This window comes from Anastrepha obliqua, chromosome 1 (assembly GCF_027943255.1).
Source record: "Anastrepha obliqua isolate idAnaObli1 chromosome 1, idAnaObli1_1.0, whole genome shotgun sequence".
NCBI classification, from domain to species: Eukaryota; Metazoa; Arthropoda; class Insecta; order Diptera; family Tephritidae; genus Anastrepha; species Anastrepha obliqua.
In genome coordinates, this window is record NC_072892.1 from 5,520,938 (window position 1) to 5,538,987 (window position 18,050).

Consider the following 18,050-nt stretch of genomic DNA (forward strand, 5'->3'; position numbering starts at 1 on the left):
CTATACTCACCAAAAATTTTTATTGATTTACAAAAACAAGGTGACCACAGACGCTGTTTAGGGCGGGCAGGTAATAAGTCTCATAGTTTTTAAAGCGTTGCAGAATTCTAGGTAATATATATACTGTGAGTGTCAAAATAAAGCGTACAAAGCATTTTGTTATAATATGGATTTTATTTCAGTATTTTATAACAAAACAATATATTTTAATTTCATGTTTTTTAAATTAGTATTTGATTCTCTACTAATTACTAGAAAACAACAAAAAAATAAATCACAACAACACAAGTTATAAGACAAAAACAAAATTTAGTGCATATTCTACGCGTCAAAAGTTTTTGTCTACAGTAAATTAAATTCTATTATTTATTTTTTTTAATAATGGGTAAACAAACTTCGACTGATGTTAGAGAACTGGTACTAAAGCTTCGCAATGAAGGTAAAACCTTTCGTGAAATTGGCTCTATTGTCAACAGAAGCCATAATACTGTGAAAAAAATAATTGAAAAATACAAAAAGTTCGGCAAAGTAGAAAATCGCCCAGGTGCAGGCCGTCCAAAAATTTTGAATGAGACTGAAGTAAGGTCTATAGTGAGTGATGTGAAGAAAAATCCCCTTAAAAGTGCGGTCAAAATACCACAAGAAGTTTCAACTGCATCAGATACTAGCGTAAGTGCCAGTACAATACGTGGAGCGTTGCATGCAAATGGGTTACATGGCCGTCTTCCACGAAAAAAGCCGCTAATATCGACAGTTAATAAAAAAAAATACGAAAATCGGGAAGTTTCTTTCTGGAATAATGTCCTGTTTAGCGATGAAAGTAAGTTCGAGGTAGCCGACCAAAATTTGAAAACCACAGTTAAGCACGGTGGGGGTTCGGTGATGGTGTGTGGCGGCAAACGGAGTTGGCAATGTGGTTTTTATTGGAAGTACCATGAACAAAACAGATTATCTGAATATTTTACGAAATAAATTACTAACCAGTCTAATTTCTGGACTTGCAGGGATCTTGGATCTTTCAACAAGATAATGATCCCAAACACACAGCAAAAATAGTAAAAGAATGGCTCCTTTATCGTACTCCTAAGACATTGGATCATCCTCCACAGTCACCGGACTTAAACCCTATTGAACATTTGTGGGAGTATTTAGACCACCAAATCCGGAAAAGGACAATCACCAATATGGATATGCTGAAACTAGCTATAAAGGAAGAGTGGGATAAAATTTCATCTGACGTGACAAAAAAACTAGTTGAGTCAATGCCCCCAAAGACTGTGAGGAGCAAAAGGGAAATCAACAAAATACTAAATCGATATCATCTTTGTAAAATATATCTCTCTACACTTTATTTTGACGCGTAAAATATGCACTAAATTTTGTTTTTGTCTTACATTTTTTGTTGTTGTTATTTATTTTTTTGTTGTTTTCTAGTAATTAGTAGAGAATCAAATACTAATTTAAAAAACATGAAATTAAAATATATTGTTTTGTTATAAAATACTGAAATAAAATCCATATTATAACAAAATGCGTTGTACGCTTTATTTTGACGCTCACAGTATGTATTTTTTTTTTTCAAGAGTTTTGCTGTGCTAAGCTGTCGTTCTTCCTCAGATAAAACCACAGTATATTCATAGGAGTAACAAGTAAGAATGGCTAAATTCGATCCGGACCGTGGCCACGCACAATTTATTAAAATTAATTTTGGACTACCTGTAAACTTTTGGCCTTAATATATAAAGTATGAGCATGGTTGTTATCCCATCTCAATAATAAAGCCGACTACAAGCGGCAGATAGTTTTTTATGAGGAGGTTTTTCTTGCCTTACGAGGGGCGCTCAGTATTAGCAACAACTTTTTCTATCATTTTGCTGTTCAAACACGGAATTCCGAACCTACGCTCTTCCAAATGGTAGTCACGCACCAACGGCTACGGCGGCTCAATAATAATTATCTCACATATATGTAAATGAGGTGAGGAGCAATGTATCCATCCAGATTGGGCGAGTTTTATCTGATGGACGTGTTTATTAACAGATTGCACCCATTTTCAATATCAAAATGTTTTGAACAATCACTGGACAAATCGACTCTTCTTATCATTATTAGAATTTTGGTATGTACAGTCTGTCATACAAAAACATAACCGTAGAGTTCCTTTATAAAAATTTAAATGCAGTTAAATAGGCCTATCTATTCCGCAATACGCGTTGTGCAATTTGTTAGTTTTGTGAGTTCAAAAGGAGGCCCGCGTATGAAAAATGATTTGTTCCAAAAATGTTACGTGTATCTGCAGCAAAATATTTGAATAAATCAAAGACGCTCATGAAGAAATGAGTGAAATCCAAAAATATACCTCTCCAAAGCGAGATCAGAAGATCCTCGATATGTTTGTGACAAACTTCGAACTTATTATGTATCCAAATACACGGTTCGAGGGCGTTTACCAACAGACCACCGTAATTTCCGGAGCACATTGAAAAAAGACTTCCATGGGCTAAGGCAAATTCAGAACAGAATCGGACAAACATATTGTTCACAGGTAAATCTTTCTTATGGGCGAATAGCTGCTGATAATCGACAACATCCACGAACTGTGAAACATCCAGTTAAAACTCATGCTTAAGGCGGTTTCTTCGAAAAAGGATTTGAACGTTTATTTGTTTACCGCTAATTTGAATGCAGTTTTGATGAATAAAATTTACCAAAAAGCAACATTGCTATCAGCTGCGAAGATAATTGGAAGAACTAACCAACCTTGGATTTTACAAGAGGACAACAATCCCAAATATCGAAGCCGAAGGTGTATAGAGTGAAAATAGCGAAATGGGTTTGGTTTATGGGATTGCCCTTCACAGTCGGCTGATGAAAATGTTTGGGCAATAGTTAAGCAAAAACTCAAAAGGAAAACAAATATGGATGGTGAAACAGTTATCAAGGCAAATTCGGCTGATTTAGTTCCACAATTTGCGCAGAAATTAACACAAATTATGACTCAAAGAATTGCAGTCATTATAGCATTTTATGGAATATATTGCGTATTTTATTATAAATATTTATTATAAGCCCATGCAATGCAGTTTGTTTTTTATGGCGGTCACGCTTTTGTCAGACAGACATTATATGCAAACATCCACCTCGATTCCTTTATGCTGTTGCTTACAACCGTTATGTGAACAATATTGTAACACCCTTAGGCACCAATGACACTTCGTTGCCATCTGAACAACGATTGATTGGACGAGTGTGTGAATACTTGTGAAATGATCGTGCGGGATTCGGCTGCCGAATCCCCAAGTGACGAGGCAGCCAAAGTTCACCTCACAAATTTATTTTTAACCATAGCTAAATAGCAAAGCTGGTCATCTTTGAACGCGGGTAATTTCGGTGGCAATCAATGAAACCTCTTCTAGTATTGCGAAATATTGTAAAGATATGGAGAGTTATAAGCTTGATGAATTCTGCAGTTAGTTTAGATTATTTTAAATTATGAGCATGATTGTTTAAAATTGGAAATAGAAAACATTTATGTAAGGGCTCAAGTCTTTCATTTGGCCTTACAACCTTTTTAAAAGACTCGTTGCCAAATACTTGCAAAATATTTTAACAAAATTATATTCCAAGTTCTAAAAACATCTGCATAACTTTATTGCAGCGAACTTCATTTTAACGAAGTTGTCGAATTGAATAAATTTATTCAGTCGCAAGTTGTCTGAGTGAAATACCCCGCAAGAAAGTAATTGAAGCCTGAATCATGTATATGCATATGTGTGTACCTAAAACTCGAGCTGTCGTCCTTCGTGTAGGCTTCCTTTTAACTTGTTGACTTTTTATAAGTTTTTTTTTTTTTTATATGGAAAATAACAATAAATTATTATTTTACAATAAAAAAAAGGAGCACTAGCTGCCAGGGCTTACGGCTCGTTTTTATAAGTTAATCATCATCATTTGCATGCAACCTACATATATATCTATGTACATACATATGTATGTATGTATAACACTGTAATCAAAAACAACCGATCTTAGTCTCCCTACACGCTTGACTAATCAGCCAGAAGCAACTACCCATTTTTAGTCGCGTGTGTTTTGTTTTATATACTTTCTGACTCACAACCTGCATCATTTCCTAACAACTGTTGAAGGGGGAGAATAGGAAAATATTGAAAACACATTGTTCGAGCAATGCAATATTTCCGAGGTGCACAGCAATGTAGTAACCACAAAGTAAATTTATGGCTGAAGGTACCCGCAGATGTAATGCTAAGTCATGGCTTAAAGGTAACCGACCAACTAAAGTCAGCCGAGCGCCGAGCGAGCGACCGATACACCACTTTTGCTAACAATCAACAAATTGGTTGTTGCGACCTGTGCTTGCTTGCATTTGCACAGGCGCACCAAACATAACATTTATGAATAGTGGTGTGAAATAAGCACGATTGTTGTTCGGTTGTGTTTTGCCATTTAACAAAGCAGTTGCTCGCTTGGCTGATAAGTTTACTGGTTCGGCGTTTCTCTTGCTTTGCTATGCGATTAATTTTTATTTATTTTTTATTTTGCCGTTTCGGTGTGTCGGTGTTGCTGATGCGATCAATTCGTTTAGCTGTTAGCTTGAATGCATAGTAGACAACGCGTCGTTTGTTTCTTGGATACTTCTACCCCATTCACGGCATTGCCGGTCGGCTTAAACCATTCATATCTCTGCCTTTTATTTTTCTCCCTTTTACTCCGTCACTTACTTTCGCCTCATCAGGCAATTCTCTTTTTTTCAAAGATAACGTTTCCATGGAGAGAAATGTGCTTAGACACGCAAGTAAAATCACATTGCACCCCAAAGCAACTGACGGGATACTCACTGTGTGGTTTGGATATGTTGGCAATCGTCATTTTGTAATATTCGAGCAGTGTGTGCCAGGTGTGAATGCAATGCAAACGATGTGTTTTGTAAATTTGCTGTGAAGTAATTTTTTTATATTACTAACGTAAATTTAAAGTTAAATGAAAGAATGTCATTTCTTTTTACTATATATTTATAGAGCTTGTTTGTGGGGTTACCGTGTTCGTGAATCACCAGGAACATCAGTTCACCGTCGTTCTCAACAATCGAAAATGTGTTGAAAAATTGGACCGATCGTATGGGATGGTGCATGGCAAGCCGAGGCAGCCATATGAATGAAGTTGTGTTCCATCATTAACCGGAAGGATTGTACTTCAAAATAAAAAAACAGTTTGGAAAAATATTGAGTAGTTTCTTTTTTATAGCATTTTAAATTCCGTTAAGTTATATGGCGGACCCTATATAAATACCTCATTATGTTTTATTCATTTCTGTTTTTCTTAACTCTGCCTTAAAAAAAAAATAAGAGAAAAAAAAACAAAAAAATCGGACCATTGAACTAACCATTGAAGAAGACACATACAAAAAAAGAAAATTTTTTTTAAATAATACGTAGAAACGATTGTCAGTTTTGAACTTACTGAAAAACTACCTAATGAATAATGTCCTTAAGTGTCTAGGACGACTTTTCCGACAAGCCTGCAAACATCACTGAAGTCGATTCTAATCAGTTTAGCATGCAACCATAGCAGTAAGAGATACGATATCGTTTGGCCGTATGTGAGCTCTGACACGCAGGACATAATCCATATATAGGCAGGCATTTATCAAAGCACAAGGTTTTTAATTTTGGTGTTAATATTAAAGAGGCAGTTGTAATCGGCACTGACATTTTTGTTGTTGCACAAATTTAGGACAATTCAAAATATCAAGGCAAATATATTATATACATACATATGTATGTTTGTACATTCAGTTAGTTTTTGGTTTGTATCGGTACTTGCAAATGCTTTGACGTCAAGCCATTTGCACTTAATTATGACCTACCCTTATGTATTTATAATCCACAGACTATTATGAGCTTAAATAATAAAAATCATCAATGCTTGTGGTGATCTACTACTCGTACCACAAAAATTACAAACCTCTCTGACTCTGAACCTTATTACGAATATTTTGTACATATTTCCGTCAAAGGGCGATTTATAGTTATATTTGAATAACCAAAATCCGGGTCATGTTTTAGAACAAATACTATTGTACAAATGTATTCCGTTTTTAGGGAATAACATTCATTAGCGCTGAACTGTAACAAAATTGCCAACAATTATCGATTTCCGGCCGCATGCGGAAGCACAACCGGATGCGCCGCATTGAGCTGCTCTGTAAGTTGTACCGCCTTAAAGCACGCACACGAGTATATATGCTTAGCGGCGTTTCGTTTGCACATGATAGCAAATTTACTTACCCGCTTCTCGGCACTATCGCAGGGATTCCCAAATGACGAAGCTGAAAATGAGGACGTAGTCGCTGTAGCAGCATTGCCGATGCCGGCGAGTTGTTCCGGTGCTGCTGTCTCGGGCATTGCCGTATCCATTTGTTCTTGTTTTATAAGCGGCATGAGCGGAACAAAGTCCGTTTTTGCGATGCCTTCTAGCTCCTCGAACTCCATGTCCGTTAATATTAGGCAAAAGTTGGAGTGGGACACAAATAATTATTGTATGATGTGAGTTTACAAGGAGGAAAAATTAATTACGCGTTCAGATACCCACTCTATACAATCTTCACTACGCTTTGCATAAGTCCAATTTAATTTAAGAGTAGGCTGTTCAGCTGCAGCTGTTTCTGTGATTATACGCGTGTACTAACATTTTTTCTTGTGTAGTTTCAGTAGAAAAAAAAACTTCGCCAAAAACTTTTTGTTTCTTTGCTTGCCCACTTCACAATTTTTGCATATAACTTTTCAGTGCACGTTACGTTCTCTTGTCTGCTTTCACTTTTTTCTTTTCCTTTTTACTGCAGACCTTAGTTTTCTCGAACACACTTCGTTCCTTCCTTTGCTCCACACAAATATAATTGAAACGAAAATTTTCGCCTAGAAAATTTGCTCACCACTCATTCTCAATAATCAATCTTTTATTTAGATCGTTTTTATACACTCATTTTTCAATATTTTTTACACTAAAATGAGCTTATGCAGATTTCACTGTTTTTTGTAAATGAGTTCTCTTATTTAATTAAGAAAGCAAAAATATTAGAAACTACACACCGTATATTGAACTTTTCTCGGACGCTTCTTCACTGTACAGAAATTTTGCTTTTTTGTTGGGGACGGCCATTTTGAATTTGTACTGCAGGGTTGCACCTGCTTTCACGAAGAATTAAAACAGTACAAAAATTCCTTCGAAAATATTACATTATAGGTATTTCGCCAAACTCATACAAATAGAAACAAATATACATACATTTAATAATACCATTATGCACTTATTAATGTATTTCATAATTATTTAATTCAATGGGATAAAAAGATGCAACTCTTTCCTAGCAACTCTGATTTATGTTTTTTGTTTTGTGCTACCATTCAGTATTCTTGCGCAGTTCTTTTTCGTTCAAAGTGTTGCCGAGAAATTCATTAAAGGAAGAGTTGCATTGCATTTTTTTAAACCTTTGTAAGTACATATGTGCACGGCATATCAATTTGGGGAGCAATTTGGTCACCAATATGACGTCTTCAAGGAACAAGAACAATGCAAAGCAAACTCTCTTAAAAAAAATTTAAGTTAACTGCATAATCTATATAGAAATAGGAATCATCATTGAAAAAAATACAAATAAATAAAAATACGAGTGAGTATTAGTATATTGGAAATCTAAGGGGAACGATTTTTGCTTATCCTCCGAATAAGGTAGTAGCAATAGAGCAAGAATAACAATATAATACATATATAAAAAATATTAAGTTGTTGTTGGAATCTCTATACATTATTCAAAACAAAAAAAAATTGTGCAGTTCATTATTTGACGCTGAAACTAATAAAACTATTGTTTTATTTTTATTCCATGCTGACATTTTCTGCATTTGAAAAATTCTGATTAATTTACACAACTCAAATATTCTTTAGTATTCTTAAAAGATTTAATTTTCCTTAATTTTTGATTGACATTTTTGAGGATTTTGATTGAACATTTTTGAGGAAATTGCTAAACCGGGTAAACATTTTTTTAAATCGACTGAATTTATTCTCATAGATATCCAAATTTTTAAAGCTTGTTTTTTTTTTAATTCAAACATTAAGATATAATAAAAATTCAAACAATAAGATATAAAAAATACAATACAAATATTACACAACAACCTAAAAACAGTTATCTAGCTTTACGTGGGTTTCAATTAAAAAAAAAAAATGTACTGCTTGCTCCCCAAATAATTAACTCCCTTTTAATTATGAACACCTTAATCGGACTGATTAATCGACCGCGGTCATTTTTGACCACTTTTTTCGCACACTATTTGTAACCTTTTTGGATACTAAATAGGCATACTCGGTTTGGAATAATTTGTACAACAGTTTCCACACAAAATTTTCTTCAATGATATGAAATAAGAACCACTTTATGATAAATTGTAAACTCAAAATTTATCAAGAAGCCATTTTTAATTTTAGGGCTTGGTTAAAATTTGTAATAATGATTTTTATTAATTGGCATACGCTTTAACTTAAAACAGAAAAAATCGGACCTTTAACTAACACTTATAAAAAGGTGAACGTACAGGCACAAATAATTTTTTTAAGTAACCTTTAAAATCGAATATCTCAAAAACGAACGTTTCGAAAGCCGTCTGGTGGCATTAGTAAAATTGTATTTTCAATCATCTTCCAAGAAGAGTTGTGTTTTGTGCGGGATGCCCGTTTTGGTTGCTTGTTCCCCGATACACCGCGCTGAGTCTGCAGGCATCCCTTCGAAATACTTGCGAGTATAAAAATGGATTTTAAAGCTGAGAAAACGTCATATTTGATACAAATTTCGAAAGAAAATATATGTCGGCCTACCAAAAAATCCCACAAAAACACTATATTTGCCTAGAATTGCTACAAATCTTGTTGTAGGTGCGGGTCAAATCTGTTTTTAGCGCGAAAATATATACATTAACCACCTCCGACTCTGGTAATGTCAGTAATGGCAAATAAAATTGGGCTGTCCCCATAGGTCCGTTGATTTTAAGATAAAATTTAAATTTACTGAAGAATTAAAAAGAAAAATATTCGAATGGCGAAAAACATTGAGATTTTTTCGAATTTCACTAAGTTTATCCTGTTTCTATACGCAGAGTGCATTTGAATTGACTGAATTAAATAAAATAAAATTTATTTTTTGTATTTAATTTGATATAATAAAAAACGCCACCCACAAATATGTGGGCGACACAAAATTGCTCTTCTGTAAATATCAGTCATTTGCGTTGGAAAAATAGAAAGTTACCAACTTTTGTGCATTCTGGCATGACGTACAACTCGTATGTGGCGCTTTCTACTTAAACACAGATTCTCCATTTAGCCCTCAGTCATGCTCGTTGCCAAAACGGAGGGAGCTAACCCATACTGACAGGCCTGATATTGCCTTCGTACTGTAAGAACACAATGAATAGAATTCAGAAGGTGTGGCCAACATCATATCCGTAACCGAGTCTTAGTGATTTTGAAGGAATCAGTTGATTTGCTGACGTCGCAAGGGATATGACAGCGATTTGTTTACAACAAAATTGAGAATGTGTTGATGATATAAGACAAAATTAACGCTGCCATTGCTCATAGCATGGGAAGTAAAATATCGTAAGCTCGTAATTTGTGATATCGTAAAGATTCAGTTCAGTTCGAGAATCTACGAGTTATAATTCAGTGGCATCACTAGTAATATGTGATTTATAAACGAAATAAACACTACTGCTTTGTATTGACAGCCGCATTTTCTTATTTTATGCTGTTTTAGGATAATTGGTATTATTATATCTTATATTAAAAGAGTGTACATTTGTGAAATTTAAGAATAATTTGCTATTATTTGTGACCTAGAAAAGCAGCTAGCAATTTGTATTGATGGAGACCCTTCTGGAGCAGCAGCGTCGCTACCACGAGGAGCGCGAGCGTTTAGTAAAACTTATGGTAGATGAGTATGCGACGAAGAAGAATGGTGAAAAGGAGCGTATACACTCTGAGCAGAGATTGAAATGCTTGCTGGATTTGCACAACAGCTCCACAACTAAGCTAAAAGAACTTTATGAAGATAAAGATAATGAGCGGAAAGCAGAAATTCAGGCCCTCTCAGGTCCAAATGAGTTCAATGAATTTTACGCACGTTTAAAGCAAATAAAAGAGTTCTATAAAAAGCACCCGTCCGAGATTAGCATTCCATTATCGGTGGAATTTGAAGAACTAACCAAAACATATAATAATTTAGATGAAATGTCGGCCTTGGTCGAATTCACCGACGAAGAAGGAGGTGGCCGATATTTAGACTTGAACGAATGTTATGAGCAATATCTGAATCTTCGTGGTGTAGAAAAAGTAGACTACATCACTTATCTGATGACTTTCGATCATGTCTTTGACATACCCCGGGAGCGAAAGAATAGAGAGTATCGAAAGTATGTAGAAAACCTGAATGGATATTTGCACAACTTCGTTACGCGTATACACCCTTTGCTGGATATAGAAGCTGAACTAGTCAAAGTGGAGCTAGAGTTCCAACGTCAATGGCTACAAGGCAGTTTCCCAGGTAAAGTAACAATAGTTATAGACATTCATATGTTTTCAATGAAGTCATTTATTTTAAGGTTGGGCCTCGAAGGAGACAGAGTCGGCTTTGGCCAACACTGGGGCACATTTAGATTTATCAGCATTTTCCAGCTGGGAGGAATTGGCTTCACTTGGTCTAGATCGACTTAAGTCTGCGCTCATGGCGTTAGGTTTGAAATGTGGTGGTACTCTTGAAGAACGAGCTCAAAGACTCTTCTCAACGAAGGGAAAGAAGACACTTGATCCATCTTTAATAGCAAAGAAACCGGCTAATAAAAATGCTAACTTGCAATCACGTGATAATGAACGTCACAAGGAAATCGCTCAATTGGAAGCGTTGTTGTACAAGTATGCAGACTTATTATCCGAACAAAGAGCTGCAACCAAAGAGAATGTGCAACGCAAACAAGCGCGAACTGGCGGAGAGCGTGACGATAGCGATGTCGAAGCCAGCGAAAGTGACAATGATGATTTGGACGATGCAGATGATGTGCCGTACAATCCAAAAAATCTGCCACTTGGTTGGGATGGCAAACCAATACCTTATTGGTTGTATAAGTTGCACGGATTGAATATTAGTTATAATTGCGAAATATGTGGCAATTATACATATAAGGGTCCCAAAGCATTCCAGCGTCACTTTGCCGAGTGGCGACATGCGCACGGAATGCGTTGTCTCGGCATTCCAAACACAGCCCATTTTGCCAATGTCACGCAAATCGAGGATGCAATTACACTGTGGGAGAAACTCAAGTCTCAAAAGCAAAGTGAACGCTGGATAGCAGATCAGGAGGAAGAATTCGAAGATTCCCTAGGCAATGTGGTAAATCGGAAAACGTATGAGGATTTAAAACGCCAGGGGTTGCTTTAAATGTGACCTGTGGAATTTCTTTTTTTAATTCATGTATAAAAACTGAAATGTTGTCTAAACAAATAAAATACTGCTATAATTTAACTCTCCCTAAAAGTAGAATATACAATCGTATGCTTAAAATAGTCAAATGTATATATATATATATATAATTGGGCGGTAAACACTCTTTGGGTTTTTGGCCGAGTTCCTCCTCCTATTTGTGGTGTGCGTCTTGATGTTCCACAAATGGAGGGACCTACAGTTTTAAGCCGACTCCGAACCGCAGATATTTTTTATGAGAAGCTTTTTAATGGCAGAAATACCCTTGGAGGTTTGCCATTGCCTGCCGAGGGGCGACCGCCATCAGAAAAAACTTTTTCTTAATTTTGATATTTCACCGAGATTCGAACCGACGTTCTCTTTCTGAATTCCGAATGGTAGTCACGCATTAACTCATTCGGCCACGGCGGCCGCCAAATAGTTAAATGTGTTTAAGATAATTCCAGATTAAGCTTTAATCCAATGCTGTCCAAACGGGTAAGTGGTAGCAGGGATATTACACGCTTTCCTGCTTCCTTTTTTAAGCCATCACAAAGCCAAGGAAAACCCTTAAATATGAACGCTTTTCAATTAATTGTCTTAACACATAGATATCGACTTTCTCACCTGGTTTGCTGAACTATGGCTGAACTTTACAAAAGCCTCCTGCGTCGTATTAAGCGCAACTTTAAATTTTGCACCCTTTGGCAGCTTTGCTAATGGGTTTAAGCGCTCAACTAATTTATAAAGTGAATTACGCAGTTGCTGTTCGAAATCGATGAAGAATTTATCATCCCATAACAATGTTGACTGCGCTTCCTCTTTCCCTTGAGCCTCTGCAGGGGGCTGAAATTTTTTGATTTCGAACGTGAAACACTCGTTCAGTGGCAATTCGTCATGGTAGAACTGTAGTAGGACACTTTGCAACTCTCCCCGTTGCTGTAGTTCACGCGCTGCACGGAGGACGCTATGAATGTAGGCATTAAGTGGCGGAAAGATGGAAACATAAACGGGTGCATTGTATACGCGTCGTTTTTGGAAAATTTGCTCCGGATATAGATTACGGACATAAAGAATGTGATTCAGAAACACCTCAAGTGCTTCAATGACGATGTCTGTTAGGTCTGTAAAAACGGGAAAGTTTTATTTTTCTGTGTTCATAATTTATCATTTACCTTCGCTGCTCATTTTGCCGTGTTTTAAAATTACGTTGCTCCTCGAGCACTCCGTCTACATTTGTTTACATGCGTTAACGAAATTGTTTGACACTTCTTCAATAATATTGACGTACATTGAAATCAGCTGCTTAGATATGTTTCATAATCACAAGTGAGTGTGGAGGAGTGCCTTAGGGGGCGTCCATAAATTACGTGAGGTGTTTTTTTCAATTTTCTGTTCCTCCCTCCCCCCCCTGATGAGATGTCGTGAGATTTTATTCAACCCCCTCCCCCATCCCCCAATCCCACGTGAGATTTTTCAATATGTGGGTTTCTTATGGAAACGCGTTAGATTGTTATTGTAAAAAGAAAAAAAAATGCTTCCTGCTTTTATTTACGACTAGTTAAGACTAGTAATCAATATTGCTGAGAGTCATAAGTGTAATAAAAATTTTACAATACGAGTAGAAGACTTAAATCGTAACTACTGCGATTAAAAAAAGAATATCTACTCTAATTCCTGCTCCTTCAACTTCGTTCTGATCTAGCCACTCTAAGCCGTTGACGCTTGCGCACAGTAACTCATTAGCTCGTCTTGCGACAATCCGTGAGGGTCGCACTTTGCGGTACATATGCGCTTGCTTAGTTGGTGCAATGTGAGCTGCTCGCCTGTGCTCTGCAGCTCTTGTGATAGATGCGAAGTAAATACCGCATGTACTGCAGCATATTTTCTCTAAATCATGACGTATACTTGGGCAATAGAGATCATAAGGCGTGCTGATAAAGGCATTCAGCAGTTGAATCGGTAGGCGTATTAGAAATGGAGCAAATGACTTTTCGTCATGTTCTTTAAAGTCCGGAATTATCAAACGTCAATCAACCTAAGTGATAGGGTATGGAGGTGGCAGAAAACGGTCGTGAAGAATCATATCCAGATCACTCCGGCATGGGCTGCAGCAGTTCTGATCATCGCATTTCACAACCTAAAAAAAAATTAAAAACAATTTCCCTTTGTAACTCTTAATAAAAATTTGTTGACATTCGTGCTCGTTAAAAAACTAAAAAAAAAAAATGGCACGCATAAAAATTTGATATGAATCAACTGCAATGTACCTGAAGTAAATATTGGCTCTCTCTGGAACCTCTTGTTCTTGCTCTTGTTCATCTAGTCGCGCGTTCGGCTGATAGTGGCGCGAAAACAAACGACGCACATACCGGTATTTTGATAATCTGGGCGGCCAAAACTATTTTAACGTTTTTTATAGTCTTAAATACTTTTATTCATCATCATTTAGACAATGGACTTTTCTTATTGAACTATTATATTATTAACCCTTAAATGACCGTCGTATCTTTAAAGATACAACCATTTTGTACTAGAATAAATAGAAAATGAATCTTTTTTTTGCTATTTATAGATTAAATTATGTAAAATAGACATCATTATTAATGTTTTAATTATTTATTATCAAATGCCAAGTTTCACAGAAGATGTGAAATAAAATACATTATTTGAACCAAAAAAAAATATTTAATTCAATCAATAATCTTACGTCAATAAGAACTAAAGCAAAATGAAACAAATTAAAGGAAAAAATTACAAATTTTCATTCGACAATCTTTCTTGTTCTTTAAGGATTGAAAGAACTTCTTCCAAATAAGTTAATAAGCGTTTCACTGTAACATCGACCAAGGGCTGTAAATCACATTCGGCACTAGTGCATGTAATTCTGATAGATTCAGTAGGCGGATACAATTCATTTTTTGTTTTTTGAATAAGTGTGTAGCAGGGAAAAATTTTTGAGCACTTGTTAGATCAGCATCAATCATCATTTTCAATGCTTGCATTGGTGATAAAGAGTGGATTTCTTTTTTCCTAGTGTTTGAAAATGCCTTTTTGTATTTTGTCGCACGTATCGGAGAGTTTTGAATGTCTTTTAATACTTTAGAAGCATCTCTCTTTCCACTTTTGATTAACTGTACTGAAGCAGCATGCATAATCAAGTTTTTGTCCTTTACTGTAGATCTGAGTTCTGCAGTTTTGCGTCTTTTTGATCTTTCCCCTGAGTCCCTGAAATGTATCTGAGGACGGCCACATCGTTTCGGTATTGCTGCAACAGTTAATTCAAAACCTCCTTCCAACCAAGACTTGTACTTTGATTGGAAAGCATCTTCCTTTTTATGTACTTGTAGCCACTTTTTCTTGATTTGTAATTTAAAATGTGAAAAATTGTGCTTAAGAGCTGATATCTGTTCGTCAGAGTATTTTTCACTTGACAAAAGCTCCTGTTGTAAAGAGTTTAATTTTTCGTCCAAATTTGGTAAATTCTGAGCTTGCATGCGGTCGAATAGGTATTTTTGAGTCACAATTCGAACCCCTGAAGTGCCTTGAGAATCTTAAACAAACCAAAAAATAACAAGTATAGAAAACGCTTTAAAAAAAACTGTTCCATGAAACTTTTAAAATTCCACAATTAATTAATCTGCAGTTTTCTGCGGCTAATTCTACTTTATTCTACATCTCAAAGCATATGTACACAATCTGAAAAAAAATTCAAGCTTGGACGGACTTGTAAGTATAACTTTCAGCTTAACAAATAAAAAAAATATGTGTAAAAAATGCACTATTTCTCCTTGTACGGAATTCAATAAATTACGTTATTAATGAATAAAATCTATATAATATTTATTAAATTTGGAAAAAACATACCTGAAGCTTCAATTTCCATCATTAAAACGAGACATATAACTTTAAATAAGTTAACTTTACTTTTTTGAAGATTTGTTGCTTGCCGAACGCCGAGCGAGATATGTGTATTGTGATAAGCAATGAACTTTTGACTGGCAATACGGCAGTAGCGCACGCGACGAAAAGTGCGAGAGGGGGTGGAGTGAATACTCTATTGTGTTATCTTTCTATTTTATTCATTATTAAAATCAATTAATGCATTTTACAAAACTGACTTTTGGCCGCCTAGATTATCAAAATACCGGTATGTGCGACGGGCTACACTGTACCGTAAATTCAGATTAAATTAAGCTATTTGGTATAAAACAAATATGGTGGTTTGACAGCAGTAATGTATAACGTCGAAGTATGAATGAAATTATTTTCTTTCGAACGAATTAGTGAATGATCTTAATCATACTACGATTACGCTTAAGATTAAATCTTAAGCATGTACAATCTGGATAATGGACCAAAATAGTATTGTATAATTTTTTTTTTGTTTCAACCAGAAAAAAAATTGCGTGATATTTGCCGAGACCGCCCCCTCTCTCCAACGTAAGATTAGATGAGATTTGACTCGACCCCCTTCCCCCCTTAAACATCTCACGTAATTTATGGACGCCCCCTTAACTATTGTACAAATTCGTAAGTGCAAATACTCTCAGCTGGTCGCCAAAAAATGCCAACAGCTGAGATTATAGCAGCACTCACACATTATGGGATTGTGAACAGCTGATAGGCGAAATGGCAGACTGCCAGAAGAAACGCGCCAAAAATAACAGACGAAAACAGTTCGTTTTTGCTTAATGGAGAAATTACGTGTTGAAATGTTTATAATTATATGTCTTAAAATTAATTCAATTGAAATGTAATAATTTGAATTGAATTGAGTTTGTAAAATCCAAAGCTCGTTATATCCTTTTCGACTTCTACTTTTAATTAGTCTTATGTACATAATGTAATTTTATTGAAAACTGTGTGCTGGTTTATGTAAATTTGTACATACGTAAATATTCTATGGTTGAAAAGCGTAGGTAAGGGAACTGAATTTGTGTTTGAGATATTTTACAAAAATTAAAGGTAATCTGCTTTAACTTATTCTGTTCGTTGTTTGAGAATTTTTTTTTTTGTTACCCACTTTCTGTGTTATATTAAAAAATCGCAATAAGTCATGTTTTTAATTATAACTTATGTTTTTCGGGTCCATAACTTTATTATTATTAAATTACTTATGTATATCAGTTTTAAATAATTTCATTTACATATAAGTTTAAAATTTTTTGGCTTATTTATGTACATATTTCATAGGGATTGTGCTTATTTTTAGTATATGTAGGTGTTTACGAGTGATATAAGGCTATTGGGCAACCGCACACTAAATACTAACCTCAATGGTGGTGTGGAAAATAAAAATTCCAGACCTTTGGTTCAAAAATACCCAATTCATGTTTCTACCGGTGCACATTTCTCAGCGCTCTCACGAGAAAAAGAGTTTCACATCTAGTCATCTATGATAGCATAGTCCGTATGAAATATGTACATAAATAAGCAAAAAATTTAAAAATTTATATGTAAATGAAATTATTTAAAACTGAAATACAAAAATAATTTAATAATAATAAAGTAATGAACGCGAAAAACATAAGTTATAATTAAAAACATGACTTATTGCGATTTTTTAATATAATACAGAAAGTGGGCAACAAAAAAAAATAAAAAATTATCAAACAACGAACACAATAAGTTAGAGCAGATTACCTTTAATTTTTGTAAAATATCTCAAACACAAATTCAGTTGCCTTACCTACGCTTTTCAACCATAGAATATTTACGTATGTACAAATTTACATAAACCAACACACAGTTTTCAATAAAATTACATTATGTACATAAGACTAATTAAAAGTAGAAGTCGAAAAGGATATAACGAGCTTTGGATTCTACAAACTCACTTAAATTCAAATTATTACATTTCAATTTAATTAATTTTAAGACAAATAATTATAAACATTTCAACACGTCATTGCTCCATTAAGCAAAAACGAACTGTTTTCGTCTGTTACTTTTGGCGCGTTTCTTCTGGCAGTCTGCCATTTCGCCTATCAGCTGTTCAAAATCCCATAATGTGTGTGCCAAGTTTTGAAACGTCCTCATGGGCGCGCTCTCTCTCAAAATGAATAAGTTTCACATCTAGTTATCTGTGTCATCTATGTTATCTATGTCATCTATGGATGAGATCAACTGATTTCAAAACGCTCTTTTTTGTAAGATGGTTGCATGGTATAGCTAAAATATAGCTTAATAATATTTGCCATTGTAAATTTTGCAAGTCGAAGACATTATTTTGTACTTTTTGCGTCGTACCATAAAAATTCTAATTTTGGCATAGCAACTCCGCCAATACGTTCAAGCAAAAATACCAAGCACTCACACTATTACACAAATTCGCAATTTGAGTGTCTGTCACAAAAATGGGAAGAAGAAGAATATTTTTACTTAAATATGATTTTTAGATCAGGTAACACGGATTTTTTTAGTACTTGGGAAGTTCAAATTAAAGTTATGAGAGGGCTCTTTGTCAGAATCGGTTAAGCGTCGGGAGTTGGTGTTAAATAAATAATGTTGCTATTTG

General features: G+C 35.2%; 3 protein-coding genes across 6 annotated transcripts in view; 1 reads left to right on the forward strand and 2 right to left on the reverse strand.

The window, feature by feature from the left end:
• The window catches only part of LOC129236171 (E3 ubiquitin-protein ligase TRIM33), a 91,330-nt gene extending 84,132 nt beyond the window's left edge, over positions 1-7,198 (reverse strand). Inside the window, exon 1 of one of the 3 annotated variants that reach the window (XM_054870403.1) lies at positions 6,309-7,198. In XM_054870403.1, coding sequence (XP_054726378.1) covers positions 6,309-6,512 — 204 coding nt within the window. In that variant the 5' untranslated portion in view covers positions 6,513-7,198. The remainder of the gene's footprint in view (positions 1-6,308) is intronic. The other 2 variants (XM_054870402.1, XM_054870404.1) reach the window with 2 other exon arrangements.
• A 2,552-nt stretch (positions 7,199-9,750) lies between these two features.
• On the forward strand, positions 9,751-11,589 carry LOC129253039 (splicing factor 3A subunit 3). Of its 2 annotated transcripts, none has more exons than XM_054891267.1 (3): positions 9,751-9,840; positions 9,916-10,618; positions 10,677-11,589. In XM_054891267.1, the coding sequence occupies exons 2-3, from the start codon at positions 9,940-9,942 to the stop codon at positions 11,507-11,509; spliced, it is 1,512 nt and encodes a 503-aa protein (XP_054747242.1). In that variant the 5' UTR covers positions 9,751-9,840; positions 9,916-9,939; the 3' UTR covers positions 11,510-11,589. The 2 variants fall into 2 exon arrangements, with proteins under 2 accessions (XP_054747242.1, XP_054747243.1); XM_054891268.1 differs by having other exon boundaries at positions 9,781-9,840; positions 9,921-10,618.
• LOC129253040 (DNA polymerase zeta subunit 2) lies at positions 11,501-12,772 on the reverse strand. The gene is made up of 3 exons (XM_054891269.1): positions 12,706-12,772; positions 12,158-12,654; positions 11,501-12,099 (listed from the first exon to the last, which is right to left on the reverse strand). The coding sequence occupies exons 1-3, from the start codon at positions 12,716-12,718 to the stop codon at positions 11,983-11,985; spliced, it is 627 nt and encodes a 208-aa protein (XP_054747244.1). The 5' UTR covers positions 12,719-12,772; the 3' UTR covers positions 11,501-11,982.
• Between the last annotated feature and the right edge of the window lie 5,278 nt (positions 12,773-18,050).